Source organism: Giraffa tippelskirchi, chromosome 5 (assembly GCF_054371585.1).
Source record: "Giraffa tippelskirchi isolate mGirTip1 chromosome 5, T2T-mGirTip1v1.2.pri, whole genome shotgun sequence".
NCBI classification, from domain to species: Eukaryota; Metazoa; Chordata; class Mammalia; order Artiodactyla; family Giraffidae; genus Giraffa; species Giraffa tippelskirchi.
The window spans coordinates 8091638-8117753 of record NC_137279.1 but is presented as its reverse complement, the minus strand read 5'-3'; the positions used below and the strand labels follow the sequence as shown (position 1 = coordinate 8117753).

At 46.0% G+C, this 26116-nt stretch overlaps 2 protein-coding genes and 1 long non-coding RNA gene across 5 annotated transcripts in view; 1 reads left to right on the top strand and 2 right to left on the bottom strand.

Annotated features, from left to right (window-relative positions):
• The window catches only part of KCNH1 (potassium voltage-gated channel subfamily H member 1), a 512797-nt gene that overhangs the window by 460321 nt on the left and 26360 nt on the right, over window positions 1-26116 (top strand). The window lies entirely within an intron of this gene.
• Window positions 9851-13998, bottom strand: LOC145505328 (uncharacterized). The gene is made up of 8 exons (XR_014052938.1): window positions 13899-13998; window positions 12813-13805; window positions 12300-12400; window positions 11816-11897; window positions 11628-11726; window positions 11440-11546; window positions 10744-10842; window positions 9851-10049 (listed from the first exon to the last, which is right to left on the bottom strand). It is a non-coding gene; the product is annotated as an uncharacterized LOC145505328 (long non-coding RNA).
• Window positions 17686-26116, bottom strand: part of LOC145506048 (uncharacterized) — a 32707-nt gene continuing 24276 nt past the window's right edge. The window contains exons 6-8 of the mRNA XM_081489711.1: window positions 25399-25650; window positions 23570-23825; window positions 17686-18015 (exon numbers count right to left, since the gene is read on the bottom strand). Coding sequence (XP_081345837.1) covers window positions 25633-25650 — 18 coding nt within the window. The 3' untranslated portion in view covers window positions 17686-18015; window positions 23570-23825; window positions 25399-25632. The remainder of the gene's footprint in view (window positions 18016-23569; window positions 23826-25398; window positions 25651-26116) is intronic.

Here is a 26116-nt window from a genome sequence, read left to right as displayed (position 1 = left end):
CAGCTTGAGACCCTAAAGTCAAACTCCAGCTCAGCCTTCCACAAGTATGTGGCCAGAACTGGATAGTAAAATAAAAACATTCTGAATGTCGGAATGTCCTGTTCACAAAGCCCATGCACTCTGCTGTATAGGAAAGACTCTTAGCCCTGAACCTGTTTTTTTTTTTTTTTATCCTATTTATAAGGAAAGTAAACATGATGTCAAATGAGATTTCCTTTTTCTGAATCCCAGATCTCCCAATATGTCCAGTATGAAAGCCATTTGATGACTTAAAAAAAAAAATTCTGGACTGTTACTTCACCGTTGGCAGTATTGCAGAGAAAAGTAAGCAAAGGCCTGGAATCAGATTCAAATCCTAATCCTACTATTTAGGGAGTTGACCGAAAAGTTCATTGGGGTTTTTCTGTAAGAGTGGGCGGAAAACCTGAACAGACTTTTTGGCCAATCCAATCCTAGACCCATGGCTGCTCATTGTAGTCATCTCGTCTGGGGGAGATCCGGGAGGGCGGAGGAGGAGGTGGACGTGGAGTGCATCTCTCTCCACGGATATATCAGGGATACACCTCCAGACACCCAAGATCTTGCAGAACACAGCTGAGGGCGGGCAGGAGTTCCTGACCACCAGAAAAGTATATATAGACCCACGCAAAACTCGGTAGGACAAAGGGAGGATGGCAAAAAAGAAGAGAGTAAGTAGGACTGGAATCATCTGAGGAGCTTTAGATATACTCTGCCCCAGAGATTCTGATTTAATTGGCTGACCATGCAGCCTGGGCACTGTGAGTTGGGGTTTTAAGGGTCAGCCATGGTTGAGAACTACCATATTCAAAGAATCACCTTGGAAAAGATACCCAGCCTCTCTGGGTCTTATTTTTTCTTGCCTGTACACTGGGCTTCCCTTGTGGCTCAGCCGGTAAAGAATCCACCTGCAATGCGGGAGACCTGGGTTCATTCCCTGGGTTGGGAAGATCCCCTGGAGGAGAGCATGGCAACCCACTCCAGTATTCTTGCCTGGAGAATCCCCAGGGACAGAGGAGCCTGGCAGACTACAGTCCATGGGGTCACAAAGAGTTGGACATGACTGAGCGACTAAACACAGCACAAACTGGAGATTATGTATGAAACTCATAGAATCGTGAGGATGAAATCAGATAAGGTCTGTTCAATGAGTGATGACTACTGACAGCTGTCACCACATTGCTAAAGATAGGCTCATGGATAGCCCATGGAAGCTGGTGACCTTGCGTCTCTCTTGTGAACGACCCAGGCCACACTCTTTCCCAGCTGTGCCGGGGAGCACATGAGCAGCTGTGGATGGCTTGGTGAAGCCCGTGTCTGCTGTACGGCTAGGAATACTCAGCTCACTGCAGGGACAGATCACAGGTCTTCCTTCCACATGAGGATGTTCGATGATGCCCAACCAGCTGTTCTTTGACTCACAGCTGTCCCTCGGTTAACCTTCTGAGGGCTGGATCTTTCCACTCAAATAGTTAGCTTGTCTCTTTTGTTCTGGAATTATTGATTTCTTGTTTGTCTTTTCTTTTTAATCTTCAAGAAATCAGGACCTGAAGCCAGAAGAGCCAGGGGAGCCAGAACACCTTGCTGTTATTTTTCTCTTTGTTGCTCAGCCTACTGGCTGACAGTCCCCAGACTGTCCTCCAAAGGCCTGTCTTTGTTTTTGTGAGGTCATCAAGTTACCAATCAGCTTTGCTTTAAAGGAGAGGTGTGTTAAGAAAGAGTGTTTTCTGTGTTTCCCTGGAGAGAGCTTCCTGGGGGGACAGGATGGACCCTTCCTTCCTTCCTTCCTTTTCTCCACTTTAGAGGAGTAGCTGGACCTACGAAGGAGAACTTCTCTCCCCAGGGGCCGCAGTCACTCCTAGGGCAGAGATGTTAGCACTGAGTGCCATGACTGACCGTGACTGCCGTGACCCTCCTAACAAAAGAACATTTTCCTGGTGGCTAATAGATGTGATGTTTTTTACTCCATGTAACATAGTTTTTTTAATGTTAGTGGTGATGGTGGTATTTTTTTTCTTTTTTACAGAGAAGTGCAAGGTTTTATATTTATTTTTTAATTTTATTGGTGTATAGTTGATTTACAATATTGTGTTAGTTTCAGGTATACAAAGTGAATCAGTTATACAAAGTCAATCAGTTATACATGCATTGAGCTAGCCAACCCAATACATATATCTACTCTTTTTTAGATTCTTTTCTCATATAGGTCATTACAGAGTATTAAATAGAGTTCTCTGCTCTATAGTAGATACTTATTATATGTAACATAGTTTTTAGATTTTAAGTTTAAAAATGTAAGGTTATTTTTTTTCCCTCTAGGATAGAAAAGAATTAGAGGGTTTTCAGAGAACATCTGATGTGGGTGGGGCCAGATGGGTTTCCTGTCTGGGTTTTCTGTCTGATCTGCCCAGCCTACTTAAGTACTTTGGTCAAATGGTCTTTACTGATTAATTTTACCCTTACAGTCAAGTGCCCTTCAGAAGTCTGTTTACATTTCCATAAATCGGCATTCATTCTATCAGGATAAGTTGTCTCCTTGGAGCCTGTCAGGAACAGGAAACACATTAACCCCAGTAAGGCTAGTTTGGGATTTTTCCAGGAATGTCTTGGTTCCCCTACACATATGGGGTTAAAACAAGCAGTCCAGTTTCTTGGAAACTGTCCTCCATTCATCATGTAAACTGGATCTCTCTTCTACCATCCTTCAGGCTTCAGATTCCTATATTTTACTAGACCCAGTTCTGGGGTATTTCAGATAATCATAAAGAAAGACGGTCATACATTCCACCAACTTTTATTGAGTTCATACACGGTGTCAAGCCAAGGGATGGAAGATGAATCAGATCCCAAAGAACTCAGGTAGCTAAGAGGGGTATTACCCCTCTCTTATAATTCTGAAGAGTAAAGGCAGTGAACATGGGGCAGAGGTGATGAACCTATGTGAACATGTTGAACATAGCGGCAGAGGTGATGGAGTGCAGAATCCACCTGTGCTATCAACATCACCTCCACGGGGTCGCAGAGTCGGACATGACTGAGCGACTTAACAACAACAGTCAGCATCACCAGGCACTTCTCTGCTACCCACTCCCCTAGGGCACAGAAGAACTGATCTCTTCTCAAGGAGCTCTGGCTTTCTTCATTCCCTAGCTATTCAGTGGGTCCCTGCTACGTGACAGGCATTGCTCCCAGCCCCAAGGATACAGCAGTTAACAAGACAGCTGCAATCTGTCTGCGATGGCCAGAATAATGGGGGTGGGGGGGGTGGGAAGGAGTACTCTTGCATTTACTCCTGCAAAATGCAAGAGTCAAATATGAACATGGTGATTATGTGCAAGCACACATAACAACAAACACTAAAGCCAAAACAGCCCTTGGAGCCTCAGGAGCCCTTCTGGGGATGAACCATTAGTCCTTTCTATCTGTGCAGCTTCATCTTTTCCAAGTGTCTTTCCATCTTCGCCTTTGAGCTTCACTCCAGCCCAAGAAACAGCACAGCCTAGATCATTATCCCTATTCACACAGGAAGCAGGGGCTTCAGGGACTTCCTGGGTCTAATATCTGATAAAGTTTTCATGAGTAGTCTTAAAAAAAAGTCCAATCTCTTGGCCTTAGAGCAGATTTTCTATTTTCTGTCTTTGTAAAGTTTGTGGGCTCCTGTGAGGCTGCAGCTTAGGGGCATTGGTTTCCTTACAGGGTGTGGGGCTGGAATCCACTGGAACTTGCCCAGTGCCTGGTTATGGGTGGATGGGCATGGAGGGAAGGGTGAGAGCAAATAGGGGGTCAGCGATCTGGGACGGCGGACCCTGGTGGGCTGCCGTCTATGGGGTCGCACAGAGTCGGACACGACTGAAGCGACTTAGCAGCAGCAGCAGCAGATCTTCAGTAGACCATGAGTCAGCTCAGAAACCTAAGGACAAAAAGCTGGGCCAGGTTTTCAGTCTCTCCTGGAGCCACAGGGAATTGGCTTCTGACAGCTTCTATCTGCAGCTTCTGACATGTCTCAGAAAGCAATCAGTTCACTGAGACAGAGTCTACTCTGTGCCTTGTTGCCCAGGGGCAATTGTGTTCATCCATGGAGGGAGTCTAAATTGTATTCCAGCCATCCATTTCTACACACATAAGTCTCAGAGTGGTATCAGGGATCTCATTATTCTAAAAACAAACAAAAAAAATACCTCAAGAGAAAAGGCATTTTTAAAGAGCTAAACATTTTATTAACCCGAACCACCAAGTGCTTATAAAGCTGTGGCAGCCTTTGTGAGCCTGAGCTCTTGTATTGAGGAATTTTCATTAGAATTAAAAACCACTCTGATAATCAGGCCAGTGGTGGCTAAGAGCCAGGGCAGCAGGACCTGGGTCATGCTGGTTAAATTTAGGTATTTTTAGTCACCAGAGCATCAAGTATGTATTGTGTGTGCAAATCCAGTGCCAGGTGGAAAAGCCACAAGAATCAGTGGAGAGAGCTATGAGCTGAGCCAGGAGGCATGGCCTGGGTTCCCCGCTAAGGTCAAGGCTCCAGTGCAGGGCTGGCACTTGCCTCCTGCTCTCTGGGTCACTGAGTCCTAGTTATTAGAAAAGGAGGTTGAACTTGGGTCCCTTCGCATCCCCCTGGTTCTAAAGCATCGGGGGCAGTGGTATGGCTTGCAGGAATGATAAGGGAAGGAGCTGCAGAAGAGCAGTGACACCAGGGTCAGGGCTCATCCTTGGATGATGACACCCCGTTTGTGTTGACTCAGTTCTTCTCCCACTGTCCCCGAGGAGGCCCAGCTTCAGAACAGTGACTAGCAGAGAGAACATCTCAGCTGCTATAATTGCTCCTCTCCTTGGGCAGGCCACCTTTTTCCAGCCAGGGTCCCTCCAGGCAGGGACTCAGCCCAGGAGAACAGGTGAGACAGTGTGACGATGCCACTGCGTGATTTATTACACATGCCATTTTTGGCCAGAGTTGGTGAGAAAAACAATAGATCTGTATTGTTCCCAACTCTTTTGAGCAAACAGGTTCAAGTTAACCCATTTAGATATAATTAAAGTTCTGTCCCTTCTGATTTTTCCCTTTATCATTGGCATGGATTGTTCTGTGTTCTTCCCCCGGCTTGTCCCCCAGCTGACCTGACCTTGAGTGGCTCCAGCTTCTTCAGTGTTTAACTGCAGCTGCTTATTCTCACTTTGATATGATTGCCCATAAGATGGGGGATTCATGGCCTAGATAAGCCGGCGCAGTGGCAGCCTTTGTGAAATTCTGTTTGGTTAAACCCGGCTGTCCTCTTGGTTCACCTCATATTTTGGCCAAAAGAATGCAAAGAATTCCTTAATTCCCTCCTCACCTCCCATTCCTTCCCACACATCTTTATTTTCCTGTTTTCTCTCCAGTAGTTCTAGCTCACTGTACTAATTTCACTGCTTCTACAAATCCTGATGCTCTTTCTACCTTTGGTAAAGCAATTTTCTCCTGTTAATTCTGTCCACTTGTTAGCTGGAAAACTGCCTTCTCATGAGTCCTGTTTAACCATAGAGTGGCCCTGCTGCTATGAGGATTTCAGGGTAGAGCAGTGATGTGGCCCTTGCTTTCAGAGAGTTGCAAATCTGCTCATGGTTTCCCCATTCAAGGGGAGTGGAGGAGGTACTTCCCTGGTGGTCCAGTGGTTAAAACTCCAGGCTTCTACTGCAGAGTGTGAGGGTTCAATCCCTGGTTGGGAAAATAAGATGCTGCAGGGTTCAGGACACAGCCCCCAAAAATGCAGTGGAAGAAAGGACAGGCAGGCACACATACACACACACAAAGAATCCTAGGAGAGGGAGGGAGGGATGGGAGCTCAGTGTGCCAGGACTTGGGTTGGGCATTTAAACTTTTTTGTCTCATTTGATCCCTTGTATCATCTTGTGGGGTGGTATGGGTTGCCTTCCAAATTTATAAATGAAGCAACATGCTCCAAGAGTTAAAAAGAGTGTCAGTTAAAAGAATTAAGCATTTCATTCCAACAGATTCAGTTATGCAAGAAAAACGACCTTATTTTCTTATAAATCAATTTAGGTTTTATTTCAAGTCCCCATAACTATAAGTGGCAGAACTTTCATCTTGGGAAATTTGGAGCCACTCCCCAACTTTTTCAGGGATTGATCCAAATTTAGGCCAGTGCTGTGCAATAGAACTTTCTGTGATGGTAGAAGTATATTTATACTGCTCCGTGCACTAGCTCCTAGCCATAGGTGTCTAATGGGCATTTGAAAAGTGGCTAATGTAAATGAGCTAATGACTTTTTAGCATTATTGAAATTAATTTAAAGAGCCATATATGGCTGCCGCTGTTGTTTTCGTTCAGTCACTAAGTTGTGAATGACTCTTTGCGTCTCCATGGACTGCAGCACGCCAAGCTCCCCTGTCCTTCACTATCTCCTGGAGTTTGCTCAAATTCATGTCCATTGAGTCAGTGATGCTATCTAACCATCAATGACTAGTGGCTGTCATATTGGACAATGCAGTTGTGGGCAAAATCATATGGCACAAAGGCTTTTGTTTGGTGGGTCTTGACTGAGGGTTCATCCTGGAAACCACTATTTACCACATTGGGAACTTGATAATGATCCTGTTTCCATTGAAATGGCCAAGGCGTTGGTCCCTGTAGGCTCCAGGGCCCCTTCTATTCCCAACCCTGGGCCACTTTGGACTGGCTCCCTCTTTACCACCTCTTCACACCTCATTGGCTCGAGGATCACACTGTCTAACATGGGGTCCCTAGACATGTGCACCAACTGAGCACTTGAAATACAGATGGTGAGCATTGAGATCTCTTGTAAATATTACAATAGATTTTGTCAAAAGGGAAATCATAAAATTTCTAGAAACAAATGACAACGAAAACACGACAACTCAAAACCTATGGGATGCAGCAAAAGCAGTTCCAAGAGGGAAGTTTATAGCAATACAATCCTACCTCAAGAAACGAGAAAAGCATCAAATAGACAGCCTAACTTTACACCTAAAACAACTGGAAAAAGAAGAACAAAAACCCCCCAAAATTAGTAGAAGGAAAGAAACCATAAAAATCAGAGCAGAAATAAATGAAAAAGAAATGAAAAAACAATAGTAAAGATTAATAAAACTAAAAGCTGGTACTTTGAGAAGATAAACAAAATTGACAAACCTTTTAGCCAGACTCATCAAGAAAGAAAGAGAGAAAAATCAAATCAACAAAATTAGAAATGAAAAAGGAGAGGTTACAACAGATGATGCAGAAATGCAAAGAGTTATAAGAGACTATTATGAACAACTATATGTCAATAAAATGTATAACCTGGAAAAAATGGACAGATTCTTAGAAAAGTTCAGTTATCCAAGATTTAACTGGGAAGAAATAGAAGTTATGAACAATCCAGTTATAGGCACTGAAATTGAAGCTGTGATAAAAAAATCTCCCCCAAAACAAAAGCCCAGGACCAGATGGCTTCACCAGAGATTTCTATCAAGCATTCAGAGAAGAGCTAATGCCTATCCTCTCAAATTCTTTCGAAATATTGCACAGGAAGGAACACTTCCAAACTCATTCTATGAGGCCACCATCATCCTGATACCAAAAACAGACAAAGACAACACAGAAAAAGAAAACTACAGGCCAATATCACCGATGAACATAGATGCAGAAATCATCAACAACATTTTAGCAAACGGAATTCAGCAACACATCTAAAAGCACATATACCATTGATCAAGTTGGGTTTATTCTAGGGATGTAAGAATTCTTCAATATATGTAAATCAATCAATGTGATACACCATATTAACAAACTGAAAAATAAAAACCATATGACATTCTCAATAGATGCAGAAAAAGCCTTTGACAAAATTTAGCACCCATTTATGATTAAAACTCTTCAAAAAATCGGGATAGAAGGAACCTACCTCAACATAGTAAAGCTCATGTATGATAAGCCTACAGCAAACATTATTCTCAATGGTGAAAAACTGAAAGCATTCCCCCTAAGATCAGGAACAAGACAAGGGTGTCCACTTTCACCACTATTATTCCATATAGTTTTGGAAGTCCTAGCTACAGCAATCAGAGAAGAAAAAGAAAAGGAATCCAGATCAGAAAGGAAGAAGTAACGCTATCAATGTTTGCAGATGACATGATCCTGTACATAGAAAACCCTAAAGCTATTATCAGAAAACTACCAGAGCTAATCAGTGAATTTAGCAAAGTTGAAGGATACAAAATCAATACACAGAAATCACTTGCATTTCTATATACTAACAGTGAAAAATCAGAAAGAGAAATTAAGGAATCAATCCCATTCACCATTGCAACAAAAAGAATAAAACATCTAGGAATAAACTTACCTGAGGAGACAAAAGAACTGTACACAGAAAATTATAAGACACTGATGAAAGAAATCAAAGATGACATAAACAGATGGAGAGATATTCCATGTTCCTGGTTAGGAAGAATCAATATTGTGAAAATGACTGTGCTACCAAACACAATCTACAGATTCAATGTGATCCCTATCATATTACCAACGGCATCTTTCACAGAACTAGAACAAAAAATTTCACAATTCATATGGAAACACAAAAGACCCCAAATAACCAAAGTACTCTTGAGACAGAAAAAATGGAGGAATCAAGCTTCCTGACTTCAGGTTATACCACAAAGCTACAGTCATCAAGACAGTATGGTACTGGCACAAAAACACAAATATAGACCAATGGAACAAGACAGAAAGCCCAGAAATAAATCCATATACCTACAGGTACCTTATTTTTGACAAAGGCAAGAATATACGATGGGGCAAAGACAGCCTCTTCAATAAATGGTGCAGGGAAAACTGGACAGCTACATGTAAAAGAATGAAATTAGAACACTTCCTAACACCATACACAAAGATAAACTCAAAATGGATTAAAGACCTAAATGTAAGACCAGAAACTATAAAACCCTTAGAGGAAAGCATAGGCAAAACACTCAATGACATAAATCAAAGCAAGATCCTCTATGACCCACCTCCTAGAGTAATGGAAATAAAAACAAAAGTAAACAAGTGGGACCTGATTAAACTTAAAAGCTTTTGCATAGCAAAGGAAACTATAAGCAAGCTGAAAAGACAACCCTCAGAATGGGAGAAAATGATAGCAAATGAAACAACTGACAAAGGATTCATTTCCAAAATATACAAGCAGCTCATACAACTCAATGCCAGAAAAACAAACCACCCAATCAAAAAGTGGGAAAGAGACCTAAACAGACATTTCTCCAAAGAAGGCATACAGCTGGCTAACAAACATGAAAAGATGCTCAACATCGCTCATTATTAGAGAAATGCAAATCAAAACTACAACGAGATATCACCTCACACCTGTCAGAATGGCCATCATCAAAAAGTCTACAAACAATTTATGATGGAGAGGGTGTGGAGAAAAGGGAATGCTCTTGCACTGTTGGTGGGAATGTAAATTGATACAGCCACTATGGAAGACGGTATGGAGATTCCTTAAAAAACTAGGAATAAAACCACATATGACCCAGCAATCCCACTCCTAGGTGTATTACCCAGAGGAAACCAAAACTGAAAAAGACACATGTATCCCATTGTTCTTTGCAGCACTATTTACAATAACTAGAACATGGAAGCAACCTAGATGTCCATCAACAGAAGAATGGATAAAGAAGTTGTGGCACATATACACAATGGACTATTACTCAGCCATAAAAAGGAATGCATTTGAGTCAGTTCTAATGAGGTAGATGAACCTAGAGCCTATTATACGAGTGAAGTAAGTCAGAAAGAGAAAGATAAATATCGTATTCTAACACATATATACGGAATCTAGAAATATGGTACTGATGAATTTATTTACAGGGCAGCAATGGAGAAACAGACATAGAGAATAGACTTATGGACATGGGGAGATAGGGGGAGAGGATGAGATGTATGGAGAGAGTAACATGGAAACTTACATTACCATATGTAAAACAGACAGCCAACGGGAATTTGTTGTATGGCTCAGGAAACTCAAACAGAGCTCTGTATCAACCTAGAGGGGTGGGATGGGGAGGGAGATGGGAGGGAGGGTCAAAAGGGAGAGGATATATGTATACCTATGGCTGATTCATGTAGAGGTTTGAGAGATAACAACAAAATTCTGTAAAGCAATTATCCTTCAATTAAAAAATAAATAGCTTAAAAAAAAAGAATACAATAGATTTTGAAGACTGTGAAAAAGAGTAACACATGTCTCATTAATAGTTTGTTTAATGTCGACTGCATGTTGAAATGATCATATTTTGGACATACAAAGTTAAATACCATATAACTAAAACTGCTATTTTTTGTTTAGTTTCAATTGTTTTTATTCTCCCTTATTCATTGTATTAAATTTAATTGGAGTGTACATTGCTTTACAATGTCGTGTTAGTTTCAGCGGCTGTATAGCAAAGTGAATCAGTTATGTATATACATATATCCACTCTTTTAGATTTCTCCCTTATTCTTTTTTAAATTTGTTTTTAATTTTTTTCATTTTTATACAATTTCTGAAGATTACTTTCCATTTAGAGTTATTACAAAAGTATTGGCTACATTCCTCATGTTGTACAATGCATCCTTGAGCCTTTCTTACACCCGATAGTTTGTACCTCCCCACTCTCCCAGCTGTATATATTTTATACATACAATATATAAAGTTACTTTTTTAATGTAGTTCTAGAGAACTCACACGTGTGACTCACATCTGTGGCTCACGTCTGTTGGGGAGCACAGCTGTGAGGGAGATGTAAATCCATTCCCTAAGAGTCTGGCCTTCCGGACGGGAAAGGGGCAAGGTGGAACTGGAAATACATATTTTGCAATGTTACTTCCCCACCCAGCAACTGGATTCTCCAATGAACTCTGAAAGAGAAGGGGGTTCCCAGTGTGGACCGGGGCCTCCCCACAGGCTGAGGGCCACCCAGGAGTGCAGTGAGGCCCCTGAGGGAGGGATAGGTACAGCCAGCCTCAGCCTAAGGTGGGACCTGTCTCACCTGTGAAAAACTGAGTCCCTGAGGGGAGGAAGCAGCAGGGACCTGCTGAGGGCAGTCTGGAGACTGAAGTGCATTCATATCCTGGCCCATGAGAGTCTCACTGATGAATCCCATCACATCCCCTACGTGGCCCAGCTCTAGTTGTGACCCCCCAGTCAAAGCATTCAGTCCCCAGGTCTGCAATTAAACCTCCCCTCTCTCATCTCAGACCTAGCTGAGGGCGTGGCCCTTCAAAATCTTCTGGGGAATGCCTGTTGAATTAAAGCTGGGCCTATGAGAAGAGTGTCTCACCTAATCCCAGAGGCTCTCTGGAAAGCAAAGAGGAGCCAGTTGTAAAGCAATTTATAAATGAGTCAGTGTGTGGTCAAATAGAAGAGAATATGCAAACCCAAAATGTAAACTCACCCTTTCTGTTATTCTAAGTTGGTCAATCAACTGTGTGCTGGCACCTACTCTTAGAGCCTCTAATGATCTCCAGGGCTTCCCAGGTGGCACAGTGGTAAAGAATCCAACTGCCAATGCAGGAGATAGGGGTTCAATCCCGGTCAGGAAGATTTGGAGGAGGAAATGATAACCCCCTCCAGTATTCTTGCCTGGAAAATTCCATGGACAGAGGAGCCTGGCAGGCTACAGTCCACGAGGTTGCAAAGAGTCAGACATGATTGAGCATGTACGCACAGTGATCTCCATAGCTGGAATGGGGAAAACAGGAGCCCTCAGGGAGTCTGGTTGGATGGCAGGACTTGGAGCACATAAATGCCCAGAGATAAGGAATGGAGACCTCGGTGAATGTAGTAGACATGTTGGGGAAGATAGAATTCCATACAAGTTGAATTTCAGAAGTCAAATTCCATCTTAAATGCCTGTAAGGGAGACCCCACTGTTAGAGGAACCCTGTAGCAAATCATTCTTCAAGGTAGATCCTTCAATAATAGCATAGAGTTGTTGGGGGTTTCCAGAAAAAAATCTGAAGTTTTTTGTGTGTGTGTCACACACTTTCTTAAACCAAGACCCATCCAAGCAATGCAAATAGAATGTCTTTGAGCAGGGATGGGAGCGCTTAGAAAACAGATGTCCCATTGTCCCAAGACCTGCTTCCCTTTGGAGCCCTAAGACCAAGACAGCAGGCCCCTTGGATCATCTCCTGAATTTGTCTGAAGATCTGTCCTGCCGCCTGGCTCTAGGAATCTGTGCTGATGATAGGAAGACCCCAATCCCAGCACCACCCCCCTCCAGAATAACAGCTGTGTTGTTTGACTACATACCTCAGACTGCGTTTCTCCTCCAGGCCCCACATGGGCTGGTTTTATGATTATTGTTGCTGATGTTGGATTAGAACTTTGAGCCCCTTTTTTTCTTCTCAGCCCTGAAAAATTACAGTGACTCGTGACTGTCTGTAACAATTAGCTCTTTATAGGAAAATTACGCCCTAGTGATTATGATGCAAAATCCTGGGGAGGTTGCTATGAGAGATTAGTGATGCAAAGTTGAAACAAGCCCAACTAATGCTATTAAGATTTACATTGTGAGTTGTGTAAATCTGGCTGTTGACAGTTGCGGCTCAGCAAAAGAAAACTGGGCTCTGCATCCCTCATGGTCCACAGGCAGGGAGTGGCCAGAGGCATGCTCAGTGCCTGGGCCTGAGTCAGCAGGTGCAGGCAGTGTATCTGTTCTTCCAGAAATGGTCCTGAGCCTGTTAGAGTGGGTGGAGGCCTGTCTTGGCATCTAATAGAGAGGAGCTGGGGGTTTCTATTCTAGAACATTCCCTGAGTCATTACCAGTCTTTGCTGCTGTCCAGCCTCCCCATGAAAGCAGATCTTCCCCATGGACTTGATCCCAAGCCTTCCTTCTCTGAGGTCTGGCTGCTCCATGCCCTCCTTCCAGGACCAACGCAAGCCTCCAATAAGAAGTCTGTGCTGGTCAGACATCACCATGGATCATGCCTTGGGGAACCAGTCCTTTGTCTGAGGAGACAGCGTGCACCCCAGGACATTCCAAGGGTCTCCTCTTAGACCAATGCTGGGGCAAGTGGGAGCATGCATCAGCCACACGCGGCACTGCCTGAGTCAAGTACTTGCGTTTGTTTCCTACCTCCTGGGTTGTTTGCTCCAGAGAAGGGACACCTAGACAGACAAACGGCCTAGAGAGAAGCTGGAATGCACAAAAGATGAAGGCAGAAAGGAGAGAGACCACATCCTCTTTGAGGACAGGACAGTGTGGTGATCCTCATGGTGTCTCCAGAATATAGTCCAGCACACTGGAGCCAGAGGGCTACATATTCGGGTGAATGGATGAATTAGGACCATAATTCATGAATTAGGGTATGCATGTCTATTGACCCCTATGGTAAACATGTGATTTTGACCCCTTGTGCAATGCAACAAACTCATTGCATGTATCATCACGTTCAGTCCTCAGGAGCCCATTCAGCTGATAAGTTCACTCAGTTTGGGGTTGAAAAATTTGCCTAAAGTCATGTGGTAAGTAAGTAGCTGCTGCTGCTACTGCTAAATCGCTTCAGTCGTGTCCGACTCTGTGCGACCCCATAGACGGCAGCCCACCAGGCTCCGCCGTCCCTGGGATTCTCCAGGCAAGAACACTGGAGTGGGTTGCCATTTCCTTCTCCAATGCATGAAAGGGAAAAGTGAAGTCGCTTCATCATGTTGGACTCTTCACAGCCCCATGGACTGCAGCCTACCAGGCTCCTCCGTCCATGGGATTTTCCAGGCGAGAGTACTGGAGTGGGGTGCCATTGCCAGAGGCCCCAAACCCTAGGTAAAGACAAAAAAAAAAAAAAGGACAGAGGAAAATGTTTAAAAAGCACCTATCCCAAACCAGGTTTCATTTAAACCCCTTCCATCTACCTTATAATGTTTGTCTTAATGTTCCATGAGGTAAATTTTACTCTTCTTGCTGACAGATGAGAAACTGAGGTTCAGAGAGGTTTAGTGATGGGCCCTAGGCACACACAGCCATTGGTCATTGCACAGAGCTGCTGCATCACAGTTCACGTGCGATTCCACAGCCCAGAGCTCCTTCTGTGACATCTGTGCCTCCCCACCACACCCCACACAAGACAGCCTCTTCCCTTCTCACAGTGGGAGCACTGCAGGCAGCTTATTGGTCTGTAGCTTGGAGAAAGTTATCAGTATTCACACCCTTTAGTTTAGAACAATCATGGGAAGTGGCCCCCCTGAGTGGTGGGAGAATCATCACTGAGGCTCCCAGCACACAGGTCTGCTTTCTTGCTGCTGAATTCCTGCTAGCACCAGGCAGAGCCACCTTGATCCTGAATGAAGTTAATTTCTGTGTGTTTGACCTCTGAACTTTCCACTTCATGAAAATAGATTATCTTTAAGGCAACACAAGTAGGTGTATATTGATTATTGCTTATGGGTCTGGCCCTGGGCTGTGTCCTCAAAATAGATACAAGGATAAGACAGGCCAGAGGGAAGAGCTGAAAAGTCAATGCAAAAGGAAAAATGAATAAGTGCTAATATGTTTAAGCAATTGTTACGAGATGTGGAAACAATTAATTTAGCTTGGAAATACATAGGAAGGCTTCCTGGAGGAGGTGGCATCTGGGCCATGAAGGAGTTCTCTGGACAGAGGATGAAGGACCAGACATTGCAGTCTGAGAAAAGCTAAGACAGAAAATCTGTTCTTTCCCCAAAACCACTTCCCTAACCCCCACACCTCTGGGCAAAACCCACAAAACCAAGGGTAATTGGGCAGGAAAATTCATTTCTCTAAGGAGATGGGGAAGGGAACACATCTTGATATGTATTTTACCCTCAGAGTCTACAGACTTGGCAGTTAGAAGATGTTCATTTAATGTTTATGGACGAAAGAGAGAATGGACTGCCTTCCCCAAGGCCAGATCACAACTGCATTTTTAGTGCTGAAAGTATGATCTGGGACCTTGCTGACCTCTTTGTGACAAGGGCTGGGAACTTCCAAACTTGTGCCTGGTCCTATTGCCATCTTTGCTTTGGCCTCTAGGAGACTCAGAACTAGACTGATGGCATCTTATAACCTTGTGGTCAGCTTTCGCTTTATCTCATTTGCTACCTTTGTTTCCCTTCTGTCCTCATTTTCTTGCTAATGTTATCATTTATCGTGTGTTTTACACATCTAAAAATGCACCTACGAATCTGTTGGTTTTGAACTGAGTTAGGGAGAGGGTTTTTCAATAAATTGGCCAACATGGGAGCAAATCTAAGTAAAAGATTACTGCCTACATAAGAGCACTCCTCCTGAGGGAGAAGGTGGGATGAGAAGGATGTATGAGCTCTCTGAACAGGTGTCGGGGTAGCCAGGCAGAAGGGAGGCCACCTGTTCTGTGGTTGGGGTGCAGAGGGAGGAGACTGTTCACAGTTTCTACAAGGCCTTGGCACTGAGGTGCAGGGCTCACAGGCTAAAATTGAAGGACATACAGATTCCTGTTCGTGTGCATACGCGGCTTTCAGAACCTTTAGTGAACTTAAGACAGAAGAACGGGGGCCTCAGGCATTTGGAGCAAATGCTTCAGGAAAGCAAAGATGAGTCTTCTGAAAAAAAAAAAAGAAAAAAACAATGGAAGCTGAATTATTTATGGCAGCAGCATCCAGTCTGGGCATCACCTCCTGCTTCCTGCAGTACTGTTTTGGGAGAATGGATAGCCAAGGCAGCTGGGAAGATGGCAAGTCAAAGTAGGTCTTGCAGCGAGGATTCCCTCGCCATATGGCAAAGGACAGATTCCAGGTCAAACAGATATAGAAAGAGCAGGAAGACACACTCTCTCTCTCTCTCTCCCCCAACCTTTCCTCCCCATTTCTGCTGTGAGAGGTTTGGGCCCTCTCTTTCCATTCTCTCTCTAAGCTCTTAGCCCATCAGACTTCTGCTTTCAAGTATAAAGGAAGCAGCCCCTGAGAAGGTGTTGATTTGATGTGCAAACCCATCAAAGTTTTCACTGAGGACCACCCTGGCCTTGGTTCTACATGTAGCTCACAGAAGTTCTGTTTGTATTCGTGCGTTGTAGTTTGGATGCACCTTGCTCGTGGTTGCAGTAGCATAGCCGTGCTCCTTTCTTGGATCCTAGAGACAGAAGTTGAATGATTTGAATGGTAGAGCTTTTTTTTGTGTGGCCACTTTGTGCTTGTCTGTGCTCTTCATGGGCTGAGGGGACACTGTGTAAGCAAGGCAGGCAAAGGCCCGGCCTGTCCCAATCACAAGCTGGCAAGGACTTCAGACCAGTAAGTGACCGCAGAGCTTCAGGAGTGCTCCGATGAGTACTGTTGGATGATAAAGAGGCATAAGAGAGAGACACCCAGCCCAACTCTGAGTCCAGAGGAGATGACATCTGAACTAGAACCTGAAGGTAGGGGCTGGGAAATTCAAGAGGGGAAAGAAAGGCAACTCGGGCTGAAGGAACAGCATATAAGGCATCTCAGAGGCTACTGGAAGCCTGACATGATTGCTAGGAAAAGCAGCATAGAAAGGGCCAGGTGAGATATGAGCCAGGGCTAGGACTAAAGCAAATACGCCTTACAAATACACTCTCCTGAGAATGGGAGTGCAGTCTGGGGAGACAATGGGGAGCCAGGCCTGGGCCCTGAAGAGGCCACCTCCAGCTCCCCAAGATTTAAAGATTTATATACATTGTAGCAGAGGCCCAGGCAGCAACTCCAGTGTGATGGCCCAGCAAGATTTCTGACTTGCAAGTATGATGGCATTTGTATCACCCATAGTGTCTGACCTCCTTACCCTCCCACTTGGAGGGATTAGGGCTAGCTGGCTTGGCTAGAAGTAGACCAGGGGTGACCTCCATGGGCCAGGAACTGGAGCTTCCAAAATAAAGGGAGCCTCTGGGCCCAGAGAAGAGACAGAGATAGTGCCTCTACAGAAGAGCAGAATCCAGGAGGGGCCAGATGGGCTGGCACTTTGAAGGGAAGCAGGTTGGACTCCTGGAGCAGAGGGCAAGGGCCTCGTGATGACTGTGCTCATCCTCAACTGCTGCAGGAGTGAGGGTGGACTGGCCTGGATTACAGGGAGTAGAGATACAGCCTTCCCTGTCCCGAGCACTCTGGATCCCTGGCCGACTCTGTTGAGCTCCCTTGTTTTAACACAGGATCTGTGAGGGCAGGGTTTGTGCAAAGCAGCAGGCGTGACAAACGAGCCTGTGTTGGAGGCCAGGCTGAGCTGAGAGTGAATCCCAGCCTTACCGCTTACTAGCCTTGTTTTGTTAGGCAGAAGCCATAACCAATCTGAGCTTCATCTTCTATAAAATGAGGATGAGCATATTTATACCACAAGGTGTTCAGGAGGATTAACTGACACAGTGACTGTGCAGCATAGAGTCCACTTTCTCCCTGTGGGATGCCTCCCCAAACAGTTGTGCAGTCTCTCTCCAGTCCCATGTGGGAGAGCTACTAGGCTGGGGAGGGCCTGTACAGCTGTTGGATTGATCCATCCATCCATCCATCCATCCATCTCTAGCTTCCTTAATGTATGTGTGTATATTTCTATCTCTATGTCTATATTCTGAACTAATAGAATCGTGGCTCTGATCCTTGGTTACCTTAGCTTCATGATGTCACCATCATCACCAGTGGTCTGTCTTAAAACTCTGTTAATTTGCTAAAGCTGCCATGACAAAGTACCACAGACAGGGTGGCTTAAAGAGCAGGCGTTTATTGGGGACTTCCCTGATGGTCCAGTGGTTAAGACTCCACGTTTCCACTTCAGGTGGTGTGGGTTCGATCCCTGGTTGGGGAACTAAGATCTCACATGCTGCGTGGCACGGTCAGAAAAATAAAAATTAAACAACAAGCATTTATTGTTGCACAGTCTCAAGGATTTGAAGTCTGAGATTAAGGTATCAGCAGGATGGTTCCTTTTGAGTACTGAGAGGGAGCGTCTGCTCCAGCTTCCCTGGTGGCTCAGAGGGTGAAGAATCCGCCCACCGATGCAGGAGTTCGATCCCTGGGTCGGGAAGGTCCCCTGGAGAAGGAAATGGCAACCCACTCCGGTATTCTTGCCTGGAGAATCCCATGGACAGAGGAGCCTGGCGGGCTACGGTCCATGGGGTCGCACAGAGTTGGACACTGCGACTAAGCATACCCAGGGAGTGTCTGCTCCAGGCCTGTCCCCTAGCTTCCTGTGGTTTGTGGAATTCTTTGGCATTCCTTGGCTTCTGCTGTGTCACCGTGATCTTCACAGGGCATCCTCCCTGTGTGCGTGTCTATCTCTATGTCCAGGTTTTCCCTTTTTATCAGGGCAGCTGTCATACTGGATTGGAGGTACAACCTCCTCCAGTACAACCTCATCTTAACTGATCACATCCGCAATGACACTACTTCCACTTCCATTGTGAGGTGCTGGACCTTAGGACTTGAACAGATGCATTTTGGAGGACTAAGTTCAACCCATAATGGTCTCCCACTTTCTTATCCAGCTGCCTGCACACTTGTGACCTGGCTGTGTGGGGTCATGGCCACACACTGAAGTGGGGTTTGGGGGATTTGAGTCAAATGAGAACCTAGAACTTGAATCTACTACCTTGACGTGTTAGGACTTAAAAACATGGGTGGTTAATGCTATCTCTTGGAATGCATCATCTTGAGTTATTTATAGCTGTCTCCCCATTTGCAAAAGAAAGAGAGGAACTAGGGTACCCTTAGTCCACAGACCCCTCCCAGGTACTATAACCTCTGATCTAGGGTCTCAAACACAGATCCCACCCTCCACCCTGCCCAGGCCTTGTCCTTCCTTCCAAGGAAATGAGACTTATGCTGGTAGGAGGAGTTTGGAGACTGGTAAAGTAACCAAGCCTAGACTTTTCATTTTGGGATTGGGAATCTGAATGTTGCAACAAGACCAAATGTTCTGGCTTTGCAGGAAACCTTCACACAAAACAGCCTGATCCCATTCAAATCCCTGCTTGTTTCAGCCTGCAGCCTCAGTGCTGTGCCCGAATGGGTGAGTGCAGGCAGGAATAAGGGAGAGGGCCCTTCCCCTCGGTGAAGTCCAGTAAGCCTGCAGGAGTAAAGGAACTCTGTCTAATCGGAGTGGTCAGCAAGTTCAAAGGGTTAATTTGTGACTCTTGTAAATATGAAAGCTGTCTATCAACTGTAACTATGTCAATGGAAGATCTACGGATGATTACTCTTTCATTAAACATCCAGGCACAGCAAAACTCAGCATTCAGAAAACTAAGAGCGTGGCATCCGGTCCCATCACTTCATGGCGAATAGATGGGGAAACAATGAAAACAGTGAGAGACTTTCTATTCTTAGGCTCCAAAATCACTGCAGATGGTGACTGCAACCATGAAATTAAAAGACATTTGCTCCTTGGAAGAAAAGCTATGACTAACCTAGACAGCATATTAAAAAGCAGAGACATTACTTTTCCAACAAATATCCATCTAGTCAAAGCTATGGTTTTTCCAAGAGTCATGTATGGATGTGAGAGTTGGACCATAAAGAAAGCTGAGTGCTGAACTTTTTGAACTGTGGTGTTGGAGAAGCCTCTTGAGAGTCCCTTGACTAGCAAGGAGATCCAACCAGTCAATCCTGAAGGAAATCAGTCCTGAATATTCACTGGAAGGATTGATGCTGAAGCTGAAACTCCAATAAATGGCCACCTGATGTGAAGAAAACTGACTCATTGGAAAAGACCCTGATGCTAGGAAAGATCGAATACAGGAGGAGAAGGGGATGGCAGAGGATGAGATGGTTGGATGGCATCACTGACTCAATGAACATGAGTTTGAGCAAGCTCCGGGAGTTGGTGATGGACAGGGAGGCCTGGTGTGCTGCAGTCCACAGGGTCGCAAAAAGTCGGACATGACTGAGGGGCTGAACTGAACAGAAAGGATATATCTTACTTTAGAGGCTCAGGACTCCTAGACAGTGACATTTCCTGTAGGTGGAGGAAACTTTGTGGGTCCTCACATGTGATGTGTGCTCTGGGTGCTTCGGGGTGTGGAGACCTCTGCACTGTGCCTCACTGTAGGCAAGGGCAGAGCTCTGCAGCCTCTGTTGGCTTCAGGCTAATGTGGTCTCAGTGTCAGACTCTTGGGAACTCACAGAAGGTCCAGTGCCTTCCTACCTATCTCCCCATCACTGTGCATGCAGAGCTCACCTCTGTAGAACTCCACTGGTTGGGAAATCCCTTTTCTTGGCTGTCAGTACCCCCTGGTCTTTTCCAAAGACACTTGCTCCTTGGAAGGAAAGCTATGACAAATCTAGACCACATATTAAAAAGCAGAGACATCACTTTGCCAACAAGGTCCATATAATCAAAGCTGTGGTTTTGCCAATAGTCATATACGAGTGTGAGAGTTGGACCATAAAGAAGGCTGAGTGATGAAGAATGGATGCTTTCTAATTGTGGTGCTGCAGAAGACTCTGGAGAGTCCCTTGCACTGCAAGGAAATCAAACCAGTCAATCCTAAAGGAAATCAGTTTTGAATATTCATTGGAAGCGCTGATGCTAAAGCTCCAATACTTTGTCCACATGATGAGAAGAGCCAACTCACTGGAAAAGACCCGGATGCTGGGAAAGACTGATGCAAGAGTAGAAGGGGACAACAGAGGATAAGAGGATTGGATGACGTCAGTGGGCATAAGTTTGCACAATCTCTGAGAGATGGTGAAAGACAGGGAAGCCTGGTGTGCTGCAGTATGGGGCTGCAAAGAGTCGCACACGACTGAGCTACTGAACAACAGCTACAGCATCCTCTCAAGAGTCCTGGCTCTTTCCTCAGAGAACCAAAGTTGACCATTTAGTCCTTCTGAGGGAGCAGATGCTGACTTTTCAAGTCTCGAGAGGCAGTGTCTACTTGATTCCCAGACAACAACTTTTTTTTTTTGGCTGATGCCAACGAGTGAGTAGTAACTCACTGCACAAATTTGAAATGAAAGTCAATGCTTCATTGGAAAAAGAAATTTTTTTTAAACAGAGTGAACAGGATGAGTGAAATAGGCGAGGGTAACCGGAAAAACTTCCTGCTACTCTCACACACTCTTGTGTGCATCCGTGTAAGAATGTTGTGTTCATTCATTCAAGAGACAGTTGCTGAGCTCCTGCCGGGGCCCGGGATTGTGCTCAGCCCAGTGGCGGATGCTGAGGTGAATCAGCCATGCACTCTGCTCTGAGGAGCTGATGAATTAGTGGAGGAACATGGATATTTACACAGAAGGCTAATTCAGGGTGGAAAGTGTTGTTTATAATTAGAGAAGAGTGGAAATGGGGCTGTGTTCAGAGAAGAGTTGAGTACTTCCTGGAGGCAGTGGCATTTTCCTCAGGCCTTTGCTGCAGGGGTTAGATCTGAACCAGTGGAAACGGGCTTGAGGGAAGGAGAGCACAGTCCAGTCTGAAGGCAGCATGAACTGGAGTGGGGTGGATGGGGGCACTTGGCATGGGAGTCCTTCTTTGCCTGGAGAGTAAGGGCCGTAGCGAACACACGTGATGCTGCCCCAGGCGTTGTGCTGTGTCCATGTGTCTGCACTGTGTGCCCCAGTCACATACCTGTACCACAGCCCGCCTGCACTTCCAGAACAGGGGGAAGGCCAAAAGGAAGGCCTCGTCGGCAACTGTGAAAAGTGTGACTGCTTGAACGGATTCATCTGACATTTGCAGGGACCACAGGGAAGGCCGCTTTTATTTATTCTGTCTCCAGGACCAGATGCATTGATTGCCCTTTTGTAGGTTCCGAAGGGGAAAGAATGGCCAGGCTGTAGGAGTTTTCACCTTTGTTTGCATGGAGAGGTTTATTAGAAGATGCTTGTGTGCACAGGCTGCGTCTAGAGTGCACAGCCCGACCCCAGGTCCAGGCATGAACCCAGTTGCCTGGAGAAGACGATAAGTTTTCCCTGCATGGCTGGTGGCTTCCTGGCTGATCCCTCACACCTGAGATCTCTGCCAAGAACTCTGATTGGGCGGCCACTTCGCTGACCATGTAAAACACAGCCAGTGGGAGTGGAACAGAGCTGGGCTTGGGTTTTACTGCCAGTAATTGCTTGTGCTGTCCCTCTCCTTGAACAGTTCTTGATGTAATGCTCTCTTTGGGAGCAGAGCCTGGGACAAGCCAGGGTGATGCCCACCACCTCATTATGAGCTGACTCTCTGCATGCCTGGTGGAGGTTAAGGTCTTTTGCTTCTGAGTCCGGGGAGCACAGGGATGGACACCTCACTTTGGAGCTGGGGTGGGGGCCCTGCTTGGCCACTGATTGCCTGGCATCCCCTCCTGCCCCCTCTGCCCTTGCCTGCACCTCCCAGACTCCTCTGGGATGTTGGTCCATCAACAGTGTATAATGGAAAGTGAACCTCGGTATCTTCTGGTATCCGTCCCTGCACGTACTCCCTTCCCTCTCCCCCAACATCTGCTGTTCTCCATGACCTTGAATTCCCAGAGAGCAGAGACTATCCTATCTGCCTCACACCCAACCTTCTCTGTGGTTCTGACATCACTTGAGTTTAGCTGTTGTTGTTCAGTAGCTAAGTCTTGTCCAACTCTTCGCGACCGCATGGACAGCAGCACTCCAGGCTCCTGTCCTCCACTATCTCCTGGAATTTTCTCAAACTTATGTCCATTGAGTCGGTGATGCTATCTAACCATCAGATCCTCTATTGTCCCCTTCTCCTTTTGCCTTTAATCTTTCCCGGCATCAGGGTCTTTTCCAGTGAGTCGGCTCTTCACAAGAGGTGGCCAAAGTATTGGAGCTTCATCATCAGTCCTTCCAATGAATATTCAGGGTTGATTTCCTTTAGGATTGGCAGGTTTGATCTTTCTATCCAAGGGACTCGCAAGAGTCTTCTCCAACACCACAGTTTGAAAACATCGATTCTTTGGCACTCAGCCTTTATGATCTGACTCTCACATCTGTGCATGACTACTGGAAAAACCATAGCTTTGACTATATGGACCTTTGATGGCAAAGTGATGTCTGTGCTTTGTAATATGTTGTCTAGATTTGTCATAGGTTTCCCTCCAAGGACTACTCATCAAATGGGAGGTAATAGAGGGAGAGCAGGAAGCACCCATCAGGGACCCCCACCCCAACCCAAGCTCAGACTCTTCTATTAGTGCTGCTATGTCCTTGAGCCTCAGTCTTCTCATCTGTGAAATGGAAACAACAGCACCACCTGGGTAGTGTGGTGAGAATTAGCCACTAGGCTTAGCACGTGTCATTAGTAAGCACTCTTGTTGCCTTCTGCTTTCATGATAGCAGGGATGGTCTGAGACTTGGGAGAGCTGACTGGTCTCCAGTTCAGGCTGCTATTTCCTGGCTACAGGACCCGGAGGAAACCCCTCCACCTCACCTGGGGTCCAGGTCTCTGGATCTGAGTCTCAGTTTCTTCATCTATGACACAGAGAAGTTGAACAAAGTGATATGTGAGGTTCTTTCCAGTCCTGACAGTTTGTGGTTCTAATTAGATCATTAGGCACCAAACACCCACGTTCTGAGTCACCAGCCATGGCTCACAAATCCCAAGTAGGCGCTAAAGCAAAGGTCATTTTTATTTGACTTTCAAACATTTTGCTTACCTTATGATAAATTTTACTTTGTCTACATGGCGCTTTGCTCAGGCAAATACTAAAGGCTGTTTGCTTTGTTTATATTCCCTCAATATATCCGTGACTTTGAGTAAGGACAGGTGACATCTTGCCCTCTGGGGAATGTTCTCCACCTGATACTGTCCTGGCTGTGACCAGTGGTGTCTGAACTTCATGAAGCTGATAGCAGCAAAGGCTGAATGAGTCTGGAAGAGGCATCTCCTCTTCCTTTCCTACAGAAGGCTTCCTGGAACAGAGGAGATTTCAGGATGAATGAAAGCAGTGACAATGACGAGTAGAATTAATTGACAAAAAGACAGGAACTGGGCCCAGTTCTCTGGATATGAATCTGTTGCACTTAACCTCGTCAAGTCTCAGTTTCTTCATCTGTAAAACAAGGCTAGTGATAGAACCTTCCTTAGCGTTGTTGAAAGGATTAAATAAAATACAATATGCAAAGAGTAAATAGCACATCACCTGTTTCTCAGTAAGCCTTCAATATTGCTGCTGCTGATTATGAATATTGTGGGAGGAGCATCGTTTAGGGATTGGCATGGCATAAGGACAGACTGGAATTGTGATTAGGAGAGATGCAGTGTAGCCTGGGAGGGAGGATGTTGGGGGGGGGGGTAATCTTAAGGGCGTGAGTGTGGGCTGGCAAGAGAGTCCTGACTCAGAACTACAGGGGCAGGGGATCCCCAGGGGAGGACCACCAAGGAAGGGAGAGACGACCAGGCCCTGGAGTTGAGAGTCCTGAGTTCTGTCCTCTGATCCCTCTCCTTCTCTTAAACCTTCAGAGCCATCAGATCAGAGGATTTTAGCCTTGTTGTTGTTGTTATGGAAATTGCAGCCAAATGGACTCTGTGTCTGGGCCAGGGGTCCCCAGGAGCACCTGTGACTTAAGTGGGACGAGAGCTTGGCTTTCCAGCTCCCATATGCCAGCCCTGAGACCGTCACTGTCCCTCTGATGGATGCTGCTTGGTGAACCAAAACCCACACGGCCCAAGAAGTTCGTTTTCTCTGTCTGCCCTGCGACCTCCATGCATTCCTCAGGATGAAGGTTAAACCCCCGGGGAAGAGAGACTTGAGAGGCCTGTAATTCTCTGCCAGCTCTGTCAGCTCCTCAGCTGGGCAAGAGTGTGCCAGCCGCAGGAGAGTTCAGATCAGAAGACTTCGAAGGCAGTGTGTTTTCACCGAGGGCCTGAGCTGTCAGCTTCCTTCCATGGAGAGGCTGGCAGGCCTTGCTTATTCCAGGCCCTTTTCGACAGGCACCCTCCACCTGGCCGGGAGGCAGAGGGGGGGGATGGTAAGGTCTGCGGCTCCCTCCAAAATTCTCAACGCGGATGAGATAAATCCCCATCTCCAGACCAGGCGCTGCCCCCCCCATTCGTCCTCCCCCACTCCCCTCACTCCCACCCGGGAGAACCCAGATGAAGCCCCTCCCGACCTACTTCCAGCCCCCACAGACTTCTGCTCACAGGGGGCGGGGAAGGAGAGCTTGAGTTTGCAGCCTGGCAAGGAGGAGGCTTCTTGAATCATTTACTCTCCTCGACTTTGCAGCATGTGCATAGGAGGAAAGGGCCGTGACCAGTTGCTCTCCAGGTCTGAGAAGGAATGAGCAAGTGGAACTGGATTTAAATAAAAGCAGGCAAAACTGTGTGTGTGTGTATGTATAATTGGTCGTTGGATGATTAAATACAGACTCAACTCTGTGGCCCTTCAAGAACAAAAGTAGTGTTTAGGATTGGAAGAGGTAGGGGCCTTGCTTCTCCCAGCCTGTGTCCTCATCTATACAAAGTCAGAATACTTGCCCCACATACCCTGCAGGGCCACTGTGATCCCCGAGGAGACGTTGTGTGTGCCAGCTTTCTGTCGGCCAGAAACAGGGAACAAATGTCAGTCGTCCTATTGTTAATGATGCCAGGCATGGTGGCCGCTTGCACTGAATGGTTTCGTTTAGAAGGTCCCTGGCCGGAAGCTGAAGGACAGGGCCAGGTGACCTCCTGCAGTCCCTCTGACTCCAGCGTTGCTCTCCGCCTCCTCTGCCTTTGTTATCAGAGGAGCCCCGGCCACTGGGAAACAAAAGAGGGGGAATGGGAGTGAGTCTGGCGGAAAGGCCGTGTCGGGGTCTGAGGACTCTAATCTTTGAGGTTTAGCGGTTGTTATTAGAAAGGAGGATGATAATCTAAACATTGAAATGGCCAGGAAATCAAGACTTCTATCGTTCTGCTCCTCACCCCTCCCTTCCCTTGGACTTCCCAGCAGCGGGCAGGAAGGGCCCCTGTCGCTGAGACGTGTTCTCAGGTGGCACCAGAAACTTCCCTGACCCTTGACCCAGGGAGATTGCGTTGTGGCGTCTGCCCTGGTCCAGGGCACCTCTCCCTGTCCAGGCGTTGCCTCCTTAAGCCGACACTGGGGCGTCAGTGACTGGAGGTCTTGGCAATGGCAGAGTGGTGGGCCCCATCTCTCATAGGGCTGTCTGCTGATGGGGGTACCCTCTGCACAGCCGCCCTGGAGCCCCATCTCTGAACATGAACC